The sequence below is a fragment of the Calliopsis andreniformis genome, chromosome 3, assembly GCF_051401765.1.
Source record: "Calliopsis andreniformis isolate RMS-2024a chromosome 3, iyCalAndr_principal, whole genome shotgun sequence".
NCBI classification, from domain to species: Eukaryota; Metazoa; Arthropoda; class Insecta; order Hymenoptera; family Andrenidae; genus Calliopsis; species Calliopsis andreniformis.
The window spans coordinates 26,744,436-26,764,505 of NC_135064.1; the positions used below are offsets into that span (position 1 = coordinate 26,744,436).

The 20,070-nt window shown below is 45.4% G+C and overlaps 3 protein-coding genes across 5 annotated transcripts in view; 1 reads left to right on the top strand and 2 right to left on the bottom strand.

The window, feature by feature from the left end:
* The window catches only part of Rg (A kinase anchor protein rugose), a 305,329-nt gene that overhangs the window by 264,011 nt on the left and 21,248 nt on the right, over nt 1-20,070 (top strand). The gene's annotated exons all lie outside the window — the stretch shown is intronic.
* On the bottom strand, nt 12,871-15,107 carry LOC143188788 (protein mab-21). Its single transcript, XM_076393230.1, has one exon. It carries the CDS (start codon nt 14,745-14,747, stop codon nt 13,650-13,652), a length of 1,098 nt encoding a protein of 365 aa, XP_076249345.1. The 5' UTR covers nt 14,748-15,107; the 3' UTR covers nt 12,871-13,649.
* LOC143188847 (protein mab-21) lies at nt 17,146-19,399 on the bottom strand. Its single transcript, XM_076393321.1, has one exon. It carries the CDS (start codon nt 19,087-19,089, stop codon nt 17,992-17,994), a length of 1,098 nt encoding a protein of 365 aa, XP_076249436.1. The 5' UTR covers nt 19,090-19,399; the 3' UTR covers nt 17,146-17,991.

Below are 20,070 nucleotides of genomic sequence, written 5' to 3' on the forward strand. Positions count from 1 at the left end.
TATTACCGAGCCGACCGCAAAGGTGGGCGTGGTGTCATCGACCTCCGATCTCATATTAGAATGATCCAGTAGTAGAAATCTGGAAAAGGATGACATACATTAAGATTAGTTAATTAATCTGTGAAGTGAAAGTGTGAGAGAAAGGATGCCAGGGTTTTCTCAAATACAGTAGAACTTGACTGGTTTGAATTGTGGAGTATCATGAATAATTAGGATCCTGTTGCAAGTACCTGTGACTGTTAAACCTTAATAACTCAACATAAATCAGTCCATTTTTCATCAATGCAATTACTTAAATACTACAAGAATTACGTTAGGTAAATTAAAGCCAAGACGCAAAGAGGTGGGTCGTCCTCGCCGCGTTCGTTAAACTAAGGAGTTTATAGGTACATTAGCAAACTTAACGACCTAATCAAAGCAACAAGCCTCAGAAGAGCCGCAATGGGATTGACACGACCATTTGGATACGGGCTTGACGCCTCGGGCTTGAACAGCTATAAGAACAATACCTTTTATTTTTACCCATACCCATACTTTCTGTGTAAACCATCTGTTCTGTACTTCTTCTTATAGAAATAGTCTTCCTTGATCAAAGAAACCTGAATAGGCCTGTATAAAGAAGATTGACCCCACATTTTCGAAGTTCCCTTTTTTCTTCGAGGTCCCCGATTCGAGGAAAGTGTAAGGGTGAGAACTCGCGTTCGTGGAAAAAGGTAACGCGATAGCTAGGCTGGATCTTCCGAGATCAAGAGCAGAACTGAACCGGTGACCGGCTGGTGAACTGGCCGTGGGGGAAGATCGCGAGAGAACAGCCGTGCAACAAGAGGAACACGAGCAGAGGAATAAGAAGAGGCGGAAGGAGAAAAGGAAGAGGAGGAAAAAGCAGAAGAATGGGCAGAGGAGAGGTTTGCTTTGCGCTTCGTCGGCAAGATCAAGGCGGCGCCACGCCTCCGGACCGCCTCCTCTAATCATCGGCTCATTACTCATTAGTACTAATGAGGCACGCGCGCCATCTATACCTCTACCTACGACCAGATACAACACCTAGGAACACTGACTGAATACCTGGCACAATGGCCCCCACTGGAGCATACCAGTGTATATCGTGTACACTGAAAGCTCTACTGACTCGATAACGTGCACGCAACCGGCTACGTGACCCTCCTGCTCATGGGATCCAGCAGAACAGATCGATATAACCTGCTCCAAAATGTGTATCGTGAAATGGAACCATTTAACGGAAGGTCAGGTGATGATGATTAACGATGGACTTAATGAAGAACGTCTCCAACCGCTCACGTTCATTATGGAGATTCGTGCGCCCGAATACTATGACCGTTATGGTTCCTAAGGTCAATTCTCTCTAAACTCCAAACCACTAGGAATGTAGAATCTGGGTATCTTTTTTCAGTCTGAAAATGAAATGGAGAAGTGTTCGGAATATTTAAGTGTTCGTAACTGAGATTAGTTACTAAGCGAGTCACAAGTTTTGTGAGTGAAAAAAAATTGTACTTTACAGAAATTTAGGCTTTAGTGAACAGCTCATTTCAAAAACTATGATTAGTTAAAACTTCTATTAATCTAGAGATAGCTGAGGGCTAACCGAGTCATCCGATACTAAGAAGGGGTGGTTTCTGGAGCGAACATTGTTTACTTGACTGATACATGATTATGCCACAGTTATTCGTTAAATACTGCTTACTTCAACCTAAGTGTGTAGGTTACACACAGAACTCAGTTTCTCAGTGTTTCGTCACGCAAGCGCAGTTTCTCTGTCGCCTCGTGCTCAGGCGCAGGGGATGGTGTTTGATCTCCTGGACGGAGCATCCCCCGTTTCCCATAAAACCAGCCATGACATCGTGCCCAGTGAAGCGACCACGTGTGACGAACGTTCGCGCAGAACCGCGTCTCGTTACATCCGTCACAGCCGTCGGTCCGTAAAATTGGCGCCACCTGCCACCCTCCCGAAATCCTGCTTCCCGTTGCTGCTGGTGCAGATTCTGACTCATCCCATCGCCTCGAAGTATTTAATGCATTTATAATACCAGATTTAATGACCCTTGGCCTGTCTTCTCGCCTGGAATTTATTACAAATTGAACATTCCTGGTACAGAAAGAAAACATGGTCTCCAGTCGAGGAGAGCAGTATGAGAATGTTGGGGATCTTGAATTGTGAGTTATGAATCAGTAGTAGAATACTACGTTAGCCTTAAAAAGTTAATATAGAAATTATCAAAATTTCGGTAGATTGTTATTAAACATAAATAACTAAAAATACCTAGGTACTATAGAAACATTCCACTATTACGTATAAGTGTAGCCTATGATAATTTCTTGGACCTATAGGTTCTATTCAGATTCGCTTCAGAAACCATAAGCATGCAATTAAGACACCTCTTACATAAATTCCTCGAATAGAAAGTGACTTAATTAACGCAACGAGGTTCAGAAAGTCATTAGTTCTTTCAGCTTAAGGGAATAAAGAACCATTACATTACATTAATCCACGCAACTATAGGGGAGCTTGATGTGGTTGTGTTGGAGATGGGCAGGCTTTGATGTACAAAGTATAATGTGATTGTTTCCGAGCGAACAGCCCCGCTAGGGTTGCTGCAGTCTCGCTCCACCGGTGATGACTTCATCCCCATCTGATCCCGATTTCCTATCCATTTTAGAAGCTCCTGTGAAAACTCGCACTCCAATAAAACACACTTCAGGGTACACTCTCCATAAGACAGCCAGTTCCACTTTTTTCTCCATGCCCAAATAACTTCGCTATTTACTCGATTCTCCTCTGAACCTATGTACCCATCATCTCAAACTCCAGAAACATCAAACGCTCGTAAACAGGATACCAGGCAGCGGTAAACAGAAGTTGTCCTCGTATTTATAAGCAGGGCCACCTGTTTGTGTCAAAAATAGGGCAAATACGAACGGAACTGCGAAAAAGGAGAGAGATCGGAAAGAACAAAGCACGCAGATAGACCCCGGCCGCATTGTCCCGCGGCTGTTTGCGTCCGTTTCTGTCCCTGCGTAGAAACGACCGACTCTTTGTGCCTCTTGGTGTTTTCGCCGTGCACCACCGGGTTCTCTCGCCAACTGCGGCCAAAGGATTACCAGAGAAATCCTTTAATGGCATTGTTGGCATTTGAATAACACGAAATATGATATGAGATCAGAACCTAGTTCCCTCCACCCTTTCTTGCTTGATCTTTAAAGCTCGAACTTGGGGGTCCTATGGTATAGGGTTACGGTCCTGTTCTACGCCGTTGTCCGTCCGGATTAATTGTTGGCAGCTCGTCGATGTGCGTCGAGATACTGGCGAAAACTGTTCCTTTTTCTTCCAGCCACGTTTCTCCACTGAGGAATAGTGTTGTCTTCACTGACAAGCTGATGTCGCCAGGTCTCATCTGTTTCGCCACTGTTGTTCTGCTATCACTTATGAAGAATCGAAAAAGGGTGTTGTTTGACAGGTATTTGGAGTAAATCTTAGTAAAGCTGCAATTGGTCTGGAAGAAAAGACGCGGACTGTACAAAGACAGATAGTGAGGGAAATAAAGGCAAATAAAAAGGAATGCCTATTACAAGGTACGGTGGTTGGCTAAGTGAAAGGCATCACGAAAGCGACACAATCCACTGGGGAATGGTTGAAAAATCGAAGCTCTAAGCGTTTAAGTTATTATGACTGGGAATCAACTTGTTAACGTCATTTCGCGCGTGAGCGACTACTGGTCACCTCGGTGCTACACCGTGACTGCTATTTTTCCTGAAGAACGTCCATAAACCGGACACTTTAGACGTACGGCGAACGCACTACGATCTATTTAACATTCACGGCGCTACGACGCGCCAGGACGAGGAATGAATACCTTAGTCTTACCGGCTCGTTGCCGCGACCGTAAAGTTTATTTTTACCAGTTGCGGAGAGGAATCGATGAGATAACGCACGCGAACCTGCCGTGCGGACTCACGGTGAAAAAAGTTATTAACGCGTCTGATACGCGCCTTGAATTCGATAAAGCGACACGGAAATGCATTTACCTTCGTCAATATAATTACACGTAAATATGGATGTCTCGTAAATACTGTTATCCATTATCTGAGTTTTCAAACTGCATTCCTAGAGTTGTGCAACAAGAAACAGTGAAGGTTTCGTGGTATGTTTTTAATACTTTTCTTGTAAAGGATCTGTGTGTACATGCCTCAAAAAAATCATTCTACAAAAATTGTATATAAACCAGGGTACAGTAGACCACAGATTGAGATTTAATAATAGTAGTCTTAGTAGTAATAGTCTTAATAGTAGTCTACCAATAACAAAATTATTCATTAAGAGGTTAATTCAGAATCGTAGGTAATTCTGAAACACTTTTGTTTTTTTAATTTTTGCTATACTAAATGCGAAAAGGTGTACATTTCTCTCGATTAATGCTCCCCGTTTATCACCAAATTCAAATTATCTAAACTACACATTCAGACTTGTCACTTGTCGAGTTTCCTCCCACATTTCCACTTGCTTGTCCTCGCGTTTGATCACTCTCGAAATGCCTCAGCAAGTCGGCCTCAGGCTCTCGTTAATCGCCCCACTCTTATTTTGATTTCAGGTGAGTAATCGAGCAACTTTGTTTCTTACAACAATTTGCCAGTCTCGAACGAGCGAGGTCGAGTTTAGTCAGCGGCGGTGAGTAAATTCCCATTATTTACTCTTGAGCAGGAGTTCAGGCGCGAAATAAGACGCGACAAACGTACTGTTACGGCTGCCGCGTCCGCCAATCCATGCGTCTCCGCGGTTCCCCGGGAACGCGGCTGGTGAAATGGCTCTGTGCTTGCTGTTTCGAAATTACGAGTGTAAACAGTCGATATAGTTAGAGCTTTTCGAGAACTGAGGGTGTTTGGGAGCAGGAGATGACTCGAGTGAAAAGGCCACGATGGTGTAGCGAAAAGATGAGCATTAAGAGAACGAGAGGAAAATGGGATAAAAAGGAGAAAGGGAATCGTAGGACTGGGTAATAATTTAGACGAAAGGACGCATCAATCCTGATGACCCTCCGCCCCTCTAGTTCCTTGCCACTGGCTCGTCCAGAAATAGAGCGAAGCTTGTAGTACTGTTTTTCACTATCCCACTTCCGCCACTGTGCCCACAGTCTAGTTCGTTGTCTCCCTCGGGGAAAAGCTGGATGACTACCGATTTTCCCTTATTGCCGCTTGCCACGCGACACCCGCGCCCCTGGCCTCACACTTTTTCGACATAAATCTCCGCTGACTCGTCCATAGCTACCATGGCGTCCGAAACTAATCAAATTCTTGCTCGAATCCGCGCGATTTCCACTCATAGACCACTCCTGCGTGACAGATCGATGTTGATTCCTGACGCAGCTTCATTGCTGTATTTTTTTGTTGTTTGCACGGATGGCATGTTTTATTGGAGTAAATTGAGAAATTATAGTGAAAAGTTTGTGACGTGGTTTTACGAGATTTGGAAATTTCTAAATGTACAAAATTCTGTACAAGATTTTTGAATAATGGGAGAAGCAACTTTTGTGACACAGTCTTCTTCACTTGTTCCTGCAGTCGATGATTAATTATATTTTGTCTGCACTTAGCTCGTCCTTTACCCCTTTCTTTACTAACGATGTTATAGAGGTCGTCGTTGAGAGCGTGATTCAATTTGCTTATCCCTTTCCAGTGGGGTGTCTGTACGTGTGCGAGTTGACAGAAAGCATGCAATTGCAAAGTCAGGAATAAAAATGTAATTTTAATTGGAAACTCCAATCTCACAAAACTTACAAAAATTCATAAATCTTTCTCGACGCGTTACCAATCAAATATTCCCCATCGAGGGAGTCGTTTATCTCAATTTGCCAAAAAATCCTTCCATGAAATATAATCTTCGATATCCATATTTTGTCGAAAATTACGTTCAAAAAGTGATGAAGCCACGTGTCGTTGGTCTCAATTTTAATAAGCCAGAGTGTTTCCCGTCATAAAGGAAACTTCAGCGCTCCGTTACGCCGCAACCCTGAATTATTCAATCAGTGATGGCATTTTTCACCAGTGGGGCATTCTAGCTTCGGGCGACGCGATCACGTTAATAATACATATTCAACGCAAATATACGTTTCCACGGATTACCTCGAGGCAGCGGTCCTTAAAAGCGGTAGCACTTAGCGCCAAGTTTCCGCCACTTAAAATCTCCAGTAGACGCGTTAAAACAACGATTTAAGGGGGTGGTTAAAGTCCTCCAAAGAGAGTAGAGTGGCCGGAAGATCGGGATGGTGATTTATTAAAGCGCGTTTCAACGCATTTGCCCTAATACATCTCGCAGTGGGCACGTAGGAGGGGCAACGCGTTTCGAGGAGCGGTGTTTAGACTCAAGTGAGAACAAAGGGCGCCGCCCGCTCAGCGTTGGAGACTCGCCGCGCTCTGTTTCAGAACATTAGCCAGATCACCGGATGCCCGTGACACTTTTCTCACCCACTCGAGTGTCGTTATCTGCACGACGAGGCCGTAAAACCGAGTCGAGTCTTCGCGCTGGTTTCTTATTAAAAAGTTCACTTCACAGTCCCCACGGAACGACAAAAAACCTTGCGACCAGCAGGAGAGACCGTCTTCGTTATCGCGAGATCGTCGAATAGTCTTCGAAGCTGCTCTCAATCCGACTTGGCAGATAAGCTTAAGCGACGGAACACTCGGTCGCGGGATCGTAAGATCGTTAATTGCCATCACTTTGTGCTGTGCCGCGCGCGGTCCTGATGGTCAACGATTGTTCAGACAACTCGTGACGCGTGCGATAATGTCTCGTGGCGAACTTCATAAAGGAGAGATTACTCGGCTAGTTACATTATCTTATTAAACCTCGATACCCCGAAAGCCCGTTTTGCTTATCTGCCGCATTAATATTAGCCACTTAGGACAGATAAATCCTGAGGCTGTGAACACCGGTAGGTAATTAGCGATCTCGCGTGTGACGCAGCATGAGTAGAGACCTGAATTCGTGATTCCTGGCCTTTGGCTACAGCCGTGTATCGTTTAGCTTCTCAAAATATCAGCCAGGGAAACTCTTCGTGGTTAGAGAAAATGTTGATTAAAACAATAAGATCGTTGCCGAAGATGTTGCGTGATAAGACTCGTTTAGGTTGGTAAACGCAAACGTACTGCTCCCAGAAGGGTTTTTCGGTCGATCAGAGATACTGCTCGTCATTTCTTGAGTTGCTTTCCAGAAGATCTCGCGTGACAATGTTTTCATTCGCTCGAGACACCGCGCGACACCCCTGGCTCGACTTCATCAATGTTTCATACGCATGCAACGATCGCAACCCCCAGTGTACGGCCGATACACTAAGTGGTTTTGCTCATAAAGCTGCAATGTTTCGCAGGATAATGTTGTCAGTAAGTGGTTTCAAGTAGCAGGGCGAGTATCATGATGGCGAGAGCGCACATGTGACCCCAGAAGGAGTTTGTCAAGGAATGTTGTTGCTTATTGGAGCTTATTATCGTTATAGGTAGTCCGCTCTACCGAAGTAGACTATTTAAGTAGAACCTCGATCAGCTTTGAACACCTGCCATTGCCAGAGCGTAAAACTAATTTTCCATATAAGTAATATAGAATTGTATTAAGCTAACATAAATTTCAATCCATTTTCGTTCAGGGAATATAAAATTTCGTTGTGTAAAATTGAATTTCTCGTAAATAATTACTTGCATAATCCCTGCAGTAAGTACTTGCAATATACGATGCAGTATTTCTTTCGATATCAGTTCATTAATTACAAAGTATAAAAACGACTCATAGTCCATAGTGTTAGTTCAGTTTTCCACACTTAATCGAATCTTGTTTGCACGCTCCACTGAACCGGGACACGCACGAAACGATTAGAAAATTGTGGAATCGTATAACTCGTTTCGACATTATTACTCCCTTCAGAGCGAGTGGCACGCTTATTAGTATATTTTCATTCCAATGAAATTATTGTCGACGCGAAATCGCATCTCTGGACTTATCTCGAGGCTCTATCTATTCTCCACGATATTTACTTGCCCCTCTACTTCGTGCATTCTAAAAAAGTTTCAAATTTCAAAGCCTATATTTTCCCCCCTCCTTTCGACATGATTTGGTGTCGCGACTTGGCCCAAGGGGGTGCGAGAAGGGGACACTCGCGTTATTTTTATAATCTCGTTTTGCCGGCTCCGAAGCTTGAGCGGTCTCAGCGTGTCGCTGGTTGCTCTCGCCAGAGATCCGCGTGCCATCAAGAGAAAAAGAAATCGTTCGTGGGGTATCGCGTTACCGATCGGTGGGTAAGGCTCTTGTCTCCACTCTTTTTTCTCCCCTTTGCTGGAAGGGCCAAAAGGGTTGAAGAGTAAGCGCGCGCGCTGGCAGGGTCAATAAAACCTGACGATATCGAGGACGTGACATGTGGGTCAATGAAACAATTAAAAGACTCATTATTCAAATAATCATGAAAGTGCATGGTTATAGTTACGCAGCATCCTTTGGTCCGACTTTCTATTTTTTCAAGCTACCTAAGACAACAATTACTTCGCTTTTACTCTGTGAATAGATTCACCTACCTTTTAGCAAGTAGCTTCACGCGCCTAATAGGTGTACGTAACTATAACCAGACACCTTTGCCTTGCCTACTCGCAAATTATGAACAGCGAGATCGCAAGCTCTTTTCAATTCATAAAAGAGCCCCTCAAGTCCCGCTTAACCCCTCCTCTAAAACACTCGCGAACATCGCGTATTGTAATGATCAGTTAAGTAATAAAATTCCGTCGGGAACAATGCGACAAAGGAGAAGCAAAGGAGAGGCGAAAAGGAGAGATCAGGGAAGAGAAAGCGTAAGAAGGAGCGCGTAGGCAGAGCGGCCGCGATCCTCGCGCGCTGGTACGAGCGTGTCGGCTCGGAGAGACTTCTCTCGTTCTTCAGGGCGATCCCGGGCCGGTTCCCCCGGCTGCTGGGACCTCCGCTATAAAACGCTCAGATAAAGCCGCGATGTTTATATGCGGGGATCGCAGCGAGAGCAGAGAGGAGTGCCGTGTAGAAGGAGAGATATACCTGCTGGCCGCGCGCCGACAAAATAATAAGACAAAAGCCGGGGGTGGACAACGCGAAGAGCGAGCGAGCAGGGGGGCGGCCAGACGAATCGAGGGACGACAAGGACGAGAAACGGGGGAAAAGAGGATTACGGAGCGAGAAAGCCACCGGGAGGGCGGAAAAGGACAGGGCAGGGGGAAGGAGAAATAGAAGGAGGGAGCCGCGTCGTATCAGAGACGGTAGATAGGTCGGGGGACAGAAGGGGGGCAGCCAGAAAAGGAGAAAACCGGACAGGAATGCATGGATGAATGCGTTGCGTTGCAGACTACACCCGAGCGCTGCGCTTATCTCGCGCGAGCGAGCCGAGCTCTCATTAAACTCCTCTCTGTGTGGCTTCATCGGCTTCGATTGATCGCGAGGGACCACGTACGCGAACCCTGCGCACCCTGCGTGTTTGTAATTTGCGCGAGCACGCCGAGGTTCATAGATGTCACGCGTGTGTCGGCATTTGCCTGCTGTCTTGCGATCTTAGAGCCTTGTCGAAAGGGGTTGTGGTCCTCTTAGAGCATAGTCATGTGTATCAGAGTAGGTAAACGTGGCTTTTGTATTCGATCTACTTGTTCGAAGTTTTTGAAAGGAAGAAGAATTGCAGCACCAAAGATAAGGTGGGAGAGTAGATTATTAGATCGTAGATTTTCAGAACCCATGTCGATTGTCTTATTAATTTGGCAAGTAAAATTGTAGAATTTTTAGATATACCTAGAATACATATATTTCAGAAATATACTACTTAGTATTCAGGTGTGTCCCACTGATCTAGCTTTTTAAATTTGAGAACCCGTTTAAGTAATTTGCTGGTAATAATAATGGGTTAGGTGACACAGAATTGGTAATAATTTAAATTCATATCTAATAAAGTTCTAGAGCTTTAGGAAAGGAAACCACGAAAACACTTTAAACAATTCCATTTCTCATAGCAATACAGACGCTGTGTCTTACCCTTACCTCTAGACAATCCTACGTAGTGTGTCAATGTTGCTCCGACCCAGCGCAGCCCACGCCACATAAGGTTACGTTGATGTGTAGCAACGAAGATTGTTGCAGCCACGCAACATGTAACTGCCGCTCATTTCCTTTTTTCTCACTGTTTCGAACATTGTACGATTCGTTTCCACACGGTTTGCTGCCTTTGTTTCTGCACTGCCACGGACATCTGCCGCGGCGAGGATGAATTTCAAGACCGGATCGTAGAGGCGGTTCGACGTATAGAATCTGTACAGGCTTCGCAAGAACGTCGCGACAAAAAAAAAGGAAAGCGGGTACCCTCATTAGCATACCATGTCTGGATCTCCTCCACCCTTCTTCTTTTTCTCTCTACGTCTTGCTCGTCGCTCCTCCGCGATACTCGCCACTTTGATAACTTCGACGGACCTGCGGTCGTAACTTCCATCGCTTCCTTTTCGCTGGACCGCGGCGTTCTGTTGGATCTAGGGGGTTTCGTAATCTCGTTCATTCTGTGCGAACGATCGAGACTATAAATTGAGTCCCCGACGAAAACTTGCTTCTAAATTCTTCCTTGCAAGGGGACAGTTAAGGTCTGCGAAATGTATCGTCGCTCGTTTGATGTGCTGCTTAACGAATCATTAAATTAATTTTCTATTAGACTGTGAAGTTTATTATTACGTCCTTCTATCAGTGAGGTATCATTTATATTGTGGAGAACAGCATTTTAAAGCATTTTCATGGCATAGGCTAAAAGTTGGCTAACTTTTTAAATAAGATGTAATAACAGATTTCTTTATAACTTTGATATTTTTTCACCTTTTCCAAGTTGATGACTTATTAATTTTCTAACTTCATTTGGAGGTACAAAGTATTCTTGGAAAAAAATATATTGTATTGGCAATCTTCGTGCTTCGTAATCGCATGAATAATGTCCATTAATTTCCATTGTTTATACTTTTATACATTTGCGACCATCATGGTCGTTTCAACTTCCATTTAGGTTGAAAAGGACTTTGTTCGAGGAGAACAGAAGCGATAAATTCCCTTTCCATGTAAGTTTTCGCAAAAAATTCGCGTGCTAAGAGTCCTTTATTCGGTCTCCGTGCGATCGATTTAATCTCGCGATCAAAAGAAAAGCGGTCGGCCGACGAGCGAGGAAATGTGAAATCGTTCGATCGTCTCAGAAATAAATAAATGCCTAACATTGTCGTTGGTTTGCTACATAAGAAACGGTCGTCGTTTTAATTAAAACTGAAGACGAACGGCACACGCGACAGTATTATAAGATCATTGCCAAATTTGCCGGTTTCGTAGCGTGAATACTATCAGACCTTAGTCTCGTAACGATCGTGGATTAAATATTAAGTGGCCATGTGCACAACAAATTACCACAGTGAATAAATTTGCATGTTTATCTAATTATTACCGTGGCTTTAAAAAGGAGCCGGAGAAGAAACAAAACTCAGTATAAAAATTGTAGAATTGTAATAAGTAGGTATCAAGCGTGAGAGACTCAGTCAGTAAGATAACTTCTGAATTACCTCGTTTTCGCAAATCATCTAATGTCACAACTAGACATACGTAATGGTTCATCGAATCTGTAGATTAGACGGATATATTAATTAAATTATCAATATTTCTTGGCCAGTAGTCAGTGTCAATTCGAAAGACATTTATTAAGACGGAGCTGCAGATTTTGCTGGTTACACTGCATACATTATGCACACGCACCGTTTCCACGTACAAGACTATTTGAAGTTTCTTTGATGCACGTACGGTAAACACGGATATTAGTAATTGTTGTTTGAATTGCTGCCAGTTTTGCGCTCGTTTGCGTCAGTTAAGTGGATGCTCCCATCAGTTTGGTAGCTTGAAACCTATTACACAGGGAAATCGCTTCTTACTGGTTCCAGAACTTATGTCTGCTGCCCTATCTAGAAAATTATCCAACAAATTACATCCAAGTCTTGTTGCACCCTACTCTTGCCAGTTTCTTTGATAATCCAACATTCCTAACAGGCTGTACCTACCTCCACCAAACGAGCTACACTTTATCCGACATTTCCTAACATCCAGTTGAAGTACGACTAATAACGTTCCCTGAATTAGCACATAAAAGTGTTCCTAAAATGAAATCGCGATCAGTCTTGCATGCGCCCCCCGTCGATTGCAATATCTTTATGCACAACGTGGCACCAGCGTTCAACAGTTCCACCGGTTTCGACGTCGCCTTGCATAAAACATGCTCCTTGTGCACAGTAATACCTCACGATAATTGCTGTTGATTACTACTCAACGACCATTTCTCGACCCATACAATAGAGATATTAGCCTGTTTTGAAACAGCTCGAGCTGGTGACATATGAACGACGTTCAACGATGTGTAAATAATGGCTGGTTTATCCAGGTAACGCGTACTTTGCTTATCGAGCGATGATACTACTTTTGGGAATACTAGAAGCAGAAAACATGCGTGAAATAAGAATATAAACTAAGACGATCGGATATTTAACTTTGTTCAAATGAAATAGTGATTCTACATCTATTGATCGTTCGAAGAAGATTACAAACGACCAAGTTAGACCGATGACAAAATTCAGTTAGACAAAACACGAGGAAAATGACACGGTGTTTTATCGTATTATGCTCGTCAGAATTTTATTCGTGCAAGCGCGCGCTCCTCTCGATCTCCAGGGGCGAGACACAAAAAGGCGCAAGATCAGACATAAAATTTACGAGGCCTAACTCTGCTCATCGAACTAAGGAACGTTTAACGATCCTCTCATGGTCCGAGTCTATATTTTACGACAGCTCGATATTCAAATAGATTCAGTAGGTGAGAGGAGTGGACGTGATTCTCTTCGAACAAAATGACAATCACTTTTAGTTACGGTTCCATATAAATAGTATTATATTTCACATTTTCGTGTACACTTCAATAAATATCTCTTAAGATGTATTTACATAGCGGCGGGGATAGAATAGTCGATTAGAAGAGAGGACCAAGTAACTCGTAACCGGTGACTCTCCTATATTATGTCCTCAGATTATTAGTTCAAAAGAGTATAAACGAGTACTCTCACTAAATACCGAATAGCATGTATAAAATGAACAATTCAGAAGCAAAAGTGTGTATCACCGGTTAAGAGTTAACGCCGAAGTATCGCGATTCGACGTGGCTGCCGTCGGCGAGTAGCGAGTCGAGGAACAACTGTTCGAGTCGCGAAACGAAACCGAATTTTCAACGTTTGCGTACTTTATGGCACTGGTTCAATCGCCCGCGGGCTGCGTGGATCACAAAATCACACATGCACGCGTAATTATTCTCGTTAAGATCGTTGCAAGCACACACTACACGTCTCCAAGCACAGAATCCTCGGATGAAGGCTCTCCATTGTCCTCGAGCAGTTGAAGTCGAAGGTTCTGGTGCCGCAAGCTCCAAAGTGGATAATCAGAGGCGATCTTCTCGTCGATGACTCCTACGAAGTCATCTGCAACCGCATCTTGACTAATTTCTCTCTACGGTTCATAGAAGCTTGTTACATCGACACGCGTGATTTATTCCCTTCTGTCTTTACGTACAATTCTTCGCGTGGGCGATGCCTCTTTATTATAACTTCTCCAGGGCTCGACTATTAGTCAGCAGCTCCCTCGTCAATCTCCACACTTGCTTCGCCGCGTTCTCCAGTCCACTCGGGGATTTCCCTTTGAACAGATCGAGGGTTGGCAAGAAATAGTGAGGACACCTGCGACACTGCAGGCAAGAGATCAGTTGCAGTAGGATCCCGTTGATGCGATCCGCGATGCACGTTTCATCCCACTCTGCTTCATGGGGATGCTTCTCGCATTCGTATAACAGTAGGGTCTTCATGTGATAGCTGGTGACTGGATTACCAGGTAGATCGAGGTGTCGGTCTCTGAGGGTCTTAAGAATACTCAGACAGCGTTTCCTGCTGCCGCCTTGTAGCAGCCGATTTTCTGCGTCTATGAAAGATAACGCCCAGGCGTCACCCTCCATCGCTGACTGCTTCCCCTGCAGACCTATGCATTCTTTGGATAGCATGTCGAAGCCTTCTGTCTTCACTTCTGCCACGATATTCGGATGGGGCCATGGTATGTGCGCTATGGGCCAGTGGGAAGCAGACCTGGGCCAAAGGCCAGCGCATTTGAATGCCGGCGTAATCTGCACCACGTACCTCTCCCTGATTCGCAATTTCACTTCGGTGGTGTCTGCTATCATCTTCACGGAGTCCCTATAGGCACACTTGTCACAGGCCTGCGCTACTAGAGTCTGGAACCTCGAGCGTATCTTCCTGGCAGACAGGTAGCCGGATGCAGTGATGAACTCCACCCAAAGGGACATGGACCTCTTCCGACCGTCGCTGAGCTTCAGCACCGCGCAGCCCGGCAACGTCCCATCGTCCACGAAATTGAGTACCCCCATTTGGTTCAGGTAAATGACAATTTCGAACTCTGTTGGTGAGATCACGTCTAAACCGTCGAAGCGACCGTTGTAGTCTGTCAATGACGAAATGAACCTAGGCTCTTGTACCTCGACTTCTTTGAGCACATCCTGCACCACACGACAAACCTCCTGGATCGTCTTCATCACTTGACTTTTCCGGGTCATTACCCGTTCCCCGAAGTACTTGTTGATCTGGTATACCATCTTGGACTGCGCCGCCAACATATCGGCCGGCAACAACATGGTTGCGTCGGCCTGAAGCCTCTGAGGGCTTCCTTGTCGAGATCTCTGCCACCGATCACCGCATCGTGCCTTCAGTCCCTTAATCGATCTAAGTCCTTGCGATTTCAGCGAGGCATCCCTCGCCACTGGTGTTCCATCTATCGTTCCCTGTCACTCCTGCGATCGTAGACCAAAATTGACCACCTCGACCGAGGGGGTCGAACAGCCGCGCTGCACTCGTCCTTTGGAGCGACTTTCCTCCGAGCGTCGCGTCGCGTTGCGTCGCGTTGCGTCACGTTGCGTCGCGTTGCGTCGCTGAGGGACGCCGGCGAGCGTCGGAGACACGAACGAGAAGCGGGAGGAAAAGGTGTGCGAGCGACTCCGGGCAGGAGCAGATTGTCGACTGCGCTGTCGTTCACCTCCTCCGCGCCACCCGCTCTTCGGGCTGAGCGAAGGCGTGCGGTTAGGCCAGACCTAGCAAAGACCTAACCCAGACCACGCCACGTGGCTGATGGCTCGGCCAATCGTGAGCAAGCTGCGGCGCACAGGCGTGGCCAGCCATGGTAGTCCGACAAGATCGATCCAGGGCTCCGTTCTACCTATACGTTATGCGCGTCGAAGGACGAGGGCAGCGGCGCGGCTAACCCCAAACGCAGACCTTCTTCCCTCCATGAATTATGCAGATTAGACTCGTTTTATTTCGTGGACACAGAGGGCTCGGCCATTCCTCCGCAACCCCTTCGAGCTGCCCCGAAATTTTCGTTATGGTGGAGACCACGCTTCACTGACTTCGGCGCTCCGGAAGCCTCGATACTTTCAGAGGATTTTGGTTCATCTTGTACGTTTGAGCGAGACCTCACGGTGTGAATATTAGTAATTGTTGGTTAGTTACCATGGCTGTTGATCTGAGGTTGCCTTTGGAGCTTGCAGAAGGGAGAGAGGGTAAGATTCTTCATGTTTTTGTGGTGGAAATTCTTGTAGCTGATAGTGCTTGAGGTTTACGGTGTAAATTGATGTATTTTTGGGAAACTCCAAGTGCATGGTGTTGAATACTGGATCTTCATACATAGAAGATAGGTAGTAAGAGGAGTAGGTACACTCAGCTTATCTGATTTTAGGCACAGATGCAAGGTGTACAGGACTATCTGTTCTCAGTATAACGATTCATTAAATTGCAGTCATGTAGCTCCAAAATAAGTTAGTTACACATTTCACTAAAGTTTCGGGCACTCTGATCTCACCAGTAGGATATATTATGCAAGAGAAGAAGGATCAGTAGTGAAGGGATTAAACAGACAATTTCTTAAAGACACATTTCGGTATCAGTTGAATCTGCAGCTACCGATAAAGCAAGCGAGCCACCAACGAAACGTCAAAACATTTTCCCAAAAGGATTTGTCTTGCACTCGGAAATCTCGAATAATACCCACCGTTGAGAGGTTCCTCCGGCGTTGGTTCGGGTTGAAACTTTGTCTGAAAATTTTACGGAGGTGCATCACATTCCGTCGTGGCCAAAATAAGAAATTCGTTCGGCGGCCGATGAGAGTAGGATGCTGAGTTATCAGTGGGGACCTTGCATGGGAGGGACACGTTTATTTACAGCCATTTTATTGAGAACCGGACGGTCGCGTCGCAAAAAGTCGTTATAAAATCTACGTTTAACGACGACACCGATAACTCTACCATTAAGGCTTGTAAATCGCAGGGGAACTGCAACGATATGGCGCGTAAAGTGTGCTTCATCGGGGCGCGTTCTCGCCCGAGGAAACTGCTTTCCCCTCACTTTGTTTTACGGGGCAATAATAATAACGTAAATTCCGTAACGATGGTACCGTCCGAGAGGAAAGCTGAGTGGCAGCGGCCGACGAGTGTCATTGCATCGGTTAGATAAGGGAAGAAATTTCAGGAGAGTATTAAGATAAGAACACGAGGGGTTATGTAGGCGTATAGTGGCCCATGAAACTCGGTAGCGATGCCTTGACGAGGCGTTTCAATCTCCTCGAATGCGTATAGAAGTGTTAATATCGTAGATAATAATTACCCACCGATGGCATTTATATTCTTCCTCTTGTCTGGTGAATCGCTTGCTCCAAATTAACTGGCCGTCAAAAAACTATCGTCTGTCATAATATGAATTATAAAGATAAAAGCTTAAAAAAATATCCTTCGGTAAATACGAGGTGGAGGCAAAGTTTGTGGAGTACATTTGGGCACATTCTTAATATCCATAATTCTCAATGAAACGAAATATTGTGTATTCAATTTTAGTCAGTAATTGTACATAAACTTTTGTTTCTTGCAATTTTATGGTTCGTGTTGAATATTCAATTTGGTAGTCTGGGAGCTTTGCAGTATTGTAGAGTGCCCTTCTACTTCACGCAGTATAGGTTTAGTTTAAGTAACTTACACACATTTAGTACGAGACGAAATGCGTTTATTAAGTATTTACATGGTGTTCGAATAACGATTCGAGTAAAAATAAATATCATTTAAATAATATAAAAAAGTATTTACATATAACAATGCGTAGTCCAACTACCGTCGGAAGCTTGCCGCTAACCGATTATAAACATTAGATTAATAACGACAACGGATCACACGACGATTCACATCAGCGATTTAGACAGGTAAGAGTAGCTAATGAAGTAATTAATTGCTCATATAGAATAACGCTATATAGACAATCTAGGCACCTGCGCGCCGTTTAATCAGCGCCAGTAAGTGCAAGATTCCGTTTCAAGCGAAAGCTTTTCAGTTGTATAAAAGACGCTTCGGTAACATTTTTCGAAATTCTACATCCTTTGTCGATTCAGTAGACGCCTCGATCTTCGACTAAGCCAATCAATGTCTCCTATTCGTTTAACGAAATTTCAGAAGCCCTCAAATTTAATAAAATTTCCAATTATTAAAACCTAGCAACAATTATTTTCGCGAGAAACAAAAGGTAAAGAAAAATATTGCACCGAAACGAGTTGCGCCTCTGGACGAATAATCAAAGTCAAACTTTCATTATTAGTACAGTTTCTTAAACAAAATAATTAATCTCTAACAGGAGTTCTGTCCGTTATACCATCCCCATACGTTCAAGAAGCCACTACTGTAGAATAGCAAGTAAAAGTAGACTTTCCGTGTATAGAGCTAGGGTAAAAAGCAGGTAAAAGAACCGCCGCGAAAGTCAGATCCCGAAAGTGTCTTTGTACGAGTCACCGAATCCTCCGACGCGCAAAACTCTCGTTTTTCTCCTCCAACCAGTGAATCAAACCCGCTAAAGTTTCTCCAGAGCTCGACTGTTGGTCAATAGCTCTCGCGTGAGTCTCCACACTTGTTTCGCGGCATTCTCTAAACCACTGGGCGATTTCCCCTTGAACAGATCCAAATTGGGAAGGAAATAATGGGGACACCTACGACACTGCAGGCAAGATATCAGTTGCAGAAAAATCCCGTTAATTCGATCCGCCAGGCACCCTTCATCCCACTCGGTCTCAAGAGGATGCTTTTCACATTCATAGAGCAATAGAGTCTTCATGTGATAGCTCGTCACTGGGTTCCCTGGGAGATCTAGGTGTCTGTCTCTCAAGGTCTTTAAGATACTCAAGCATCTCCTGCGACAACCACCCTGCAGCAGCCTCGTCTCTGCTTCGGTGAACGACAGAACCCAGGCATCGCCCTCCATAGCCGATTGCTTGCCCTGAAGAGCCACGCTCTCCTTAGACAACAGATCAAAGCCTTCTGTTTTAACCTCCGCCACAAGGTTCGGATGTGGCCAGGGTATGTGTGGGATCGGCCAATGTGCCGCTGATCTGGGCCACACGCCAGAACACTTAAACGCCGGCGTGATCTGCACCACGTATCTCTCTCTGATACGTAGCTTCACCTCGGTGGTGTCTGCTATCATCTTGACCGAGTCCCTGTAGGCGCACTTGTCACAGGCCTGCGCCACCAGGGTCTGAAATCTCGAGCGTATCTTGCGGGCGGACAGGTAACCGGATGCGGTGATGAACTCGACCCAGAGCGACATGGACCTCTTCCGTCCGTCGCTGAGCTTCAGCACGGCGCAGCCCGGCAGGGTGCCGTCGTCGACGAAGTTGAACACACCCATCTGATTCAGGTAGAGGACCACCTCGAATTCGCCAGGCGAAATCACCTCGAGGCCCTCGTAGCGGCCGTTGCACTCGGTCAGGGAGGAGATGAAGCGCGGCTCTTGGACCTCCACCTCCTTCAGCACGTCCTGCACCACCTTGCACACCTCCCTGATGGTCTTCTGTACTTGGCCCATGCGAGCCTGCACCCTCTCCCCGTAGTATTTGTTTATCTGGTACAGCATCTTCGACTGGGCTGCCATCATATCCTGCGGCAACAGCATTTTGGCGGGATGACTTTCCTACGGTCGCGAATGCTCTTTAGACGTGTTCCTTTCAGCGGTATCAGTCTCGTCGCTTCGCGTGGACGCGCGTTGCCTGTGTCAGCATGACGCTATCGTCCATGCTGCGCGCTTTTCCTCGTTTCCCCGAAATCCTTCTGCTGGCGCGACGATCGACGGCCGGAGGACAGCACTTTTAAGGAGTCACGGATGAACGGAGCGTGCACGAGCGAGCAATCGTCCGGCAGGTGTTGTACGTGGAACGGAGCGCGACTCGAGGTGTTCCGCGCGCGCGACGACAGAGAGAGCACCCGGTGACCACCAGCCCGTTCCACTGCCCTTGTAGTTGTGCGCCGTGTTCCCCAAGACCCGCCTTCCGGAACGACAGGGTCACGTGGAGCGTGCGCGTCCTCGCCACGCCTCCTGTCGTTCCTCCTCTACTCACTCGCTTCTTCCGCGCGGCCGCGAAACCCTCGCTCACCATCGCAACTCACCCCTTTCGATTATCCCTGCGCTTTTTTACTCATTTACTTATCTAAACGAATTGTTTCGTTATCGATAAAAAAAAGCACGGTGTTTAGATAACGGTGAGTGTGGTTGCTGAGAAAGGTGGCTTTGAGCTATCGAGCTCCGATTCTGTTTTTTTTTTATGTACATAGGGCATCTTACAAGGTGGAGATGAGGTAATAAGCTGTATGTGTTTTGGAGCTAGTCATTTTGGAGCACAGAGATAGTTGAACTTGGACTACTGCATAGTCGACGCGTTTTGGAGCACGTGTCAATTATACCTATTATTTTCATGGAAACTGTCGTCTTAGTGTCACGCATTCCAGTTTTACAGTTTATGAGAAATGACAATTTTTTACTAAATTTTAGTTATTATAGGGAAGTTTGTCCTTCCCTATTTGAAAAAAATAGGTATTGAAATCACTTCCAAAAAATGTTTGGATAGACTTAAAATAGCATCTTTCAATTTTTACCCTT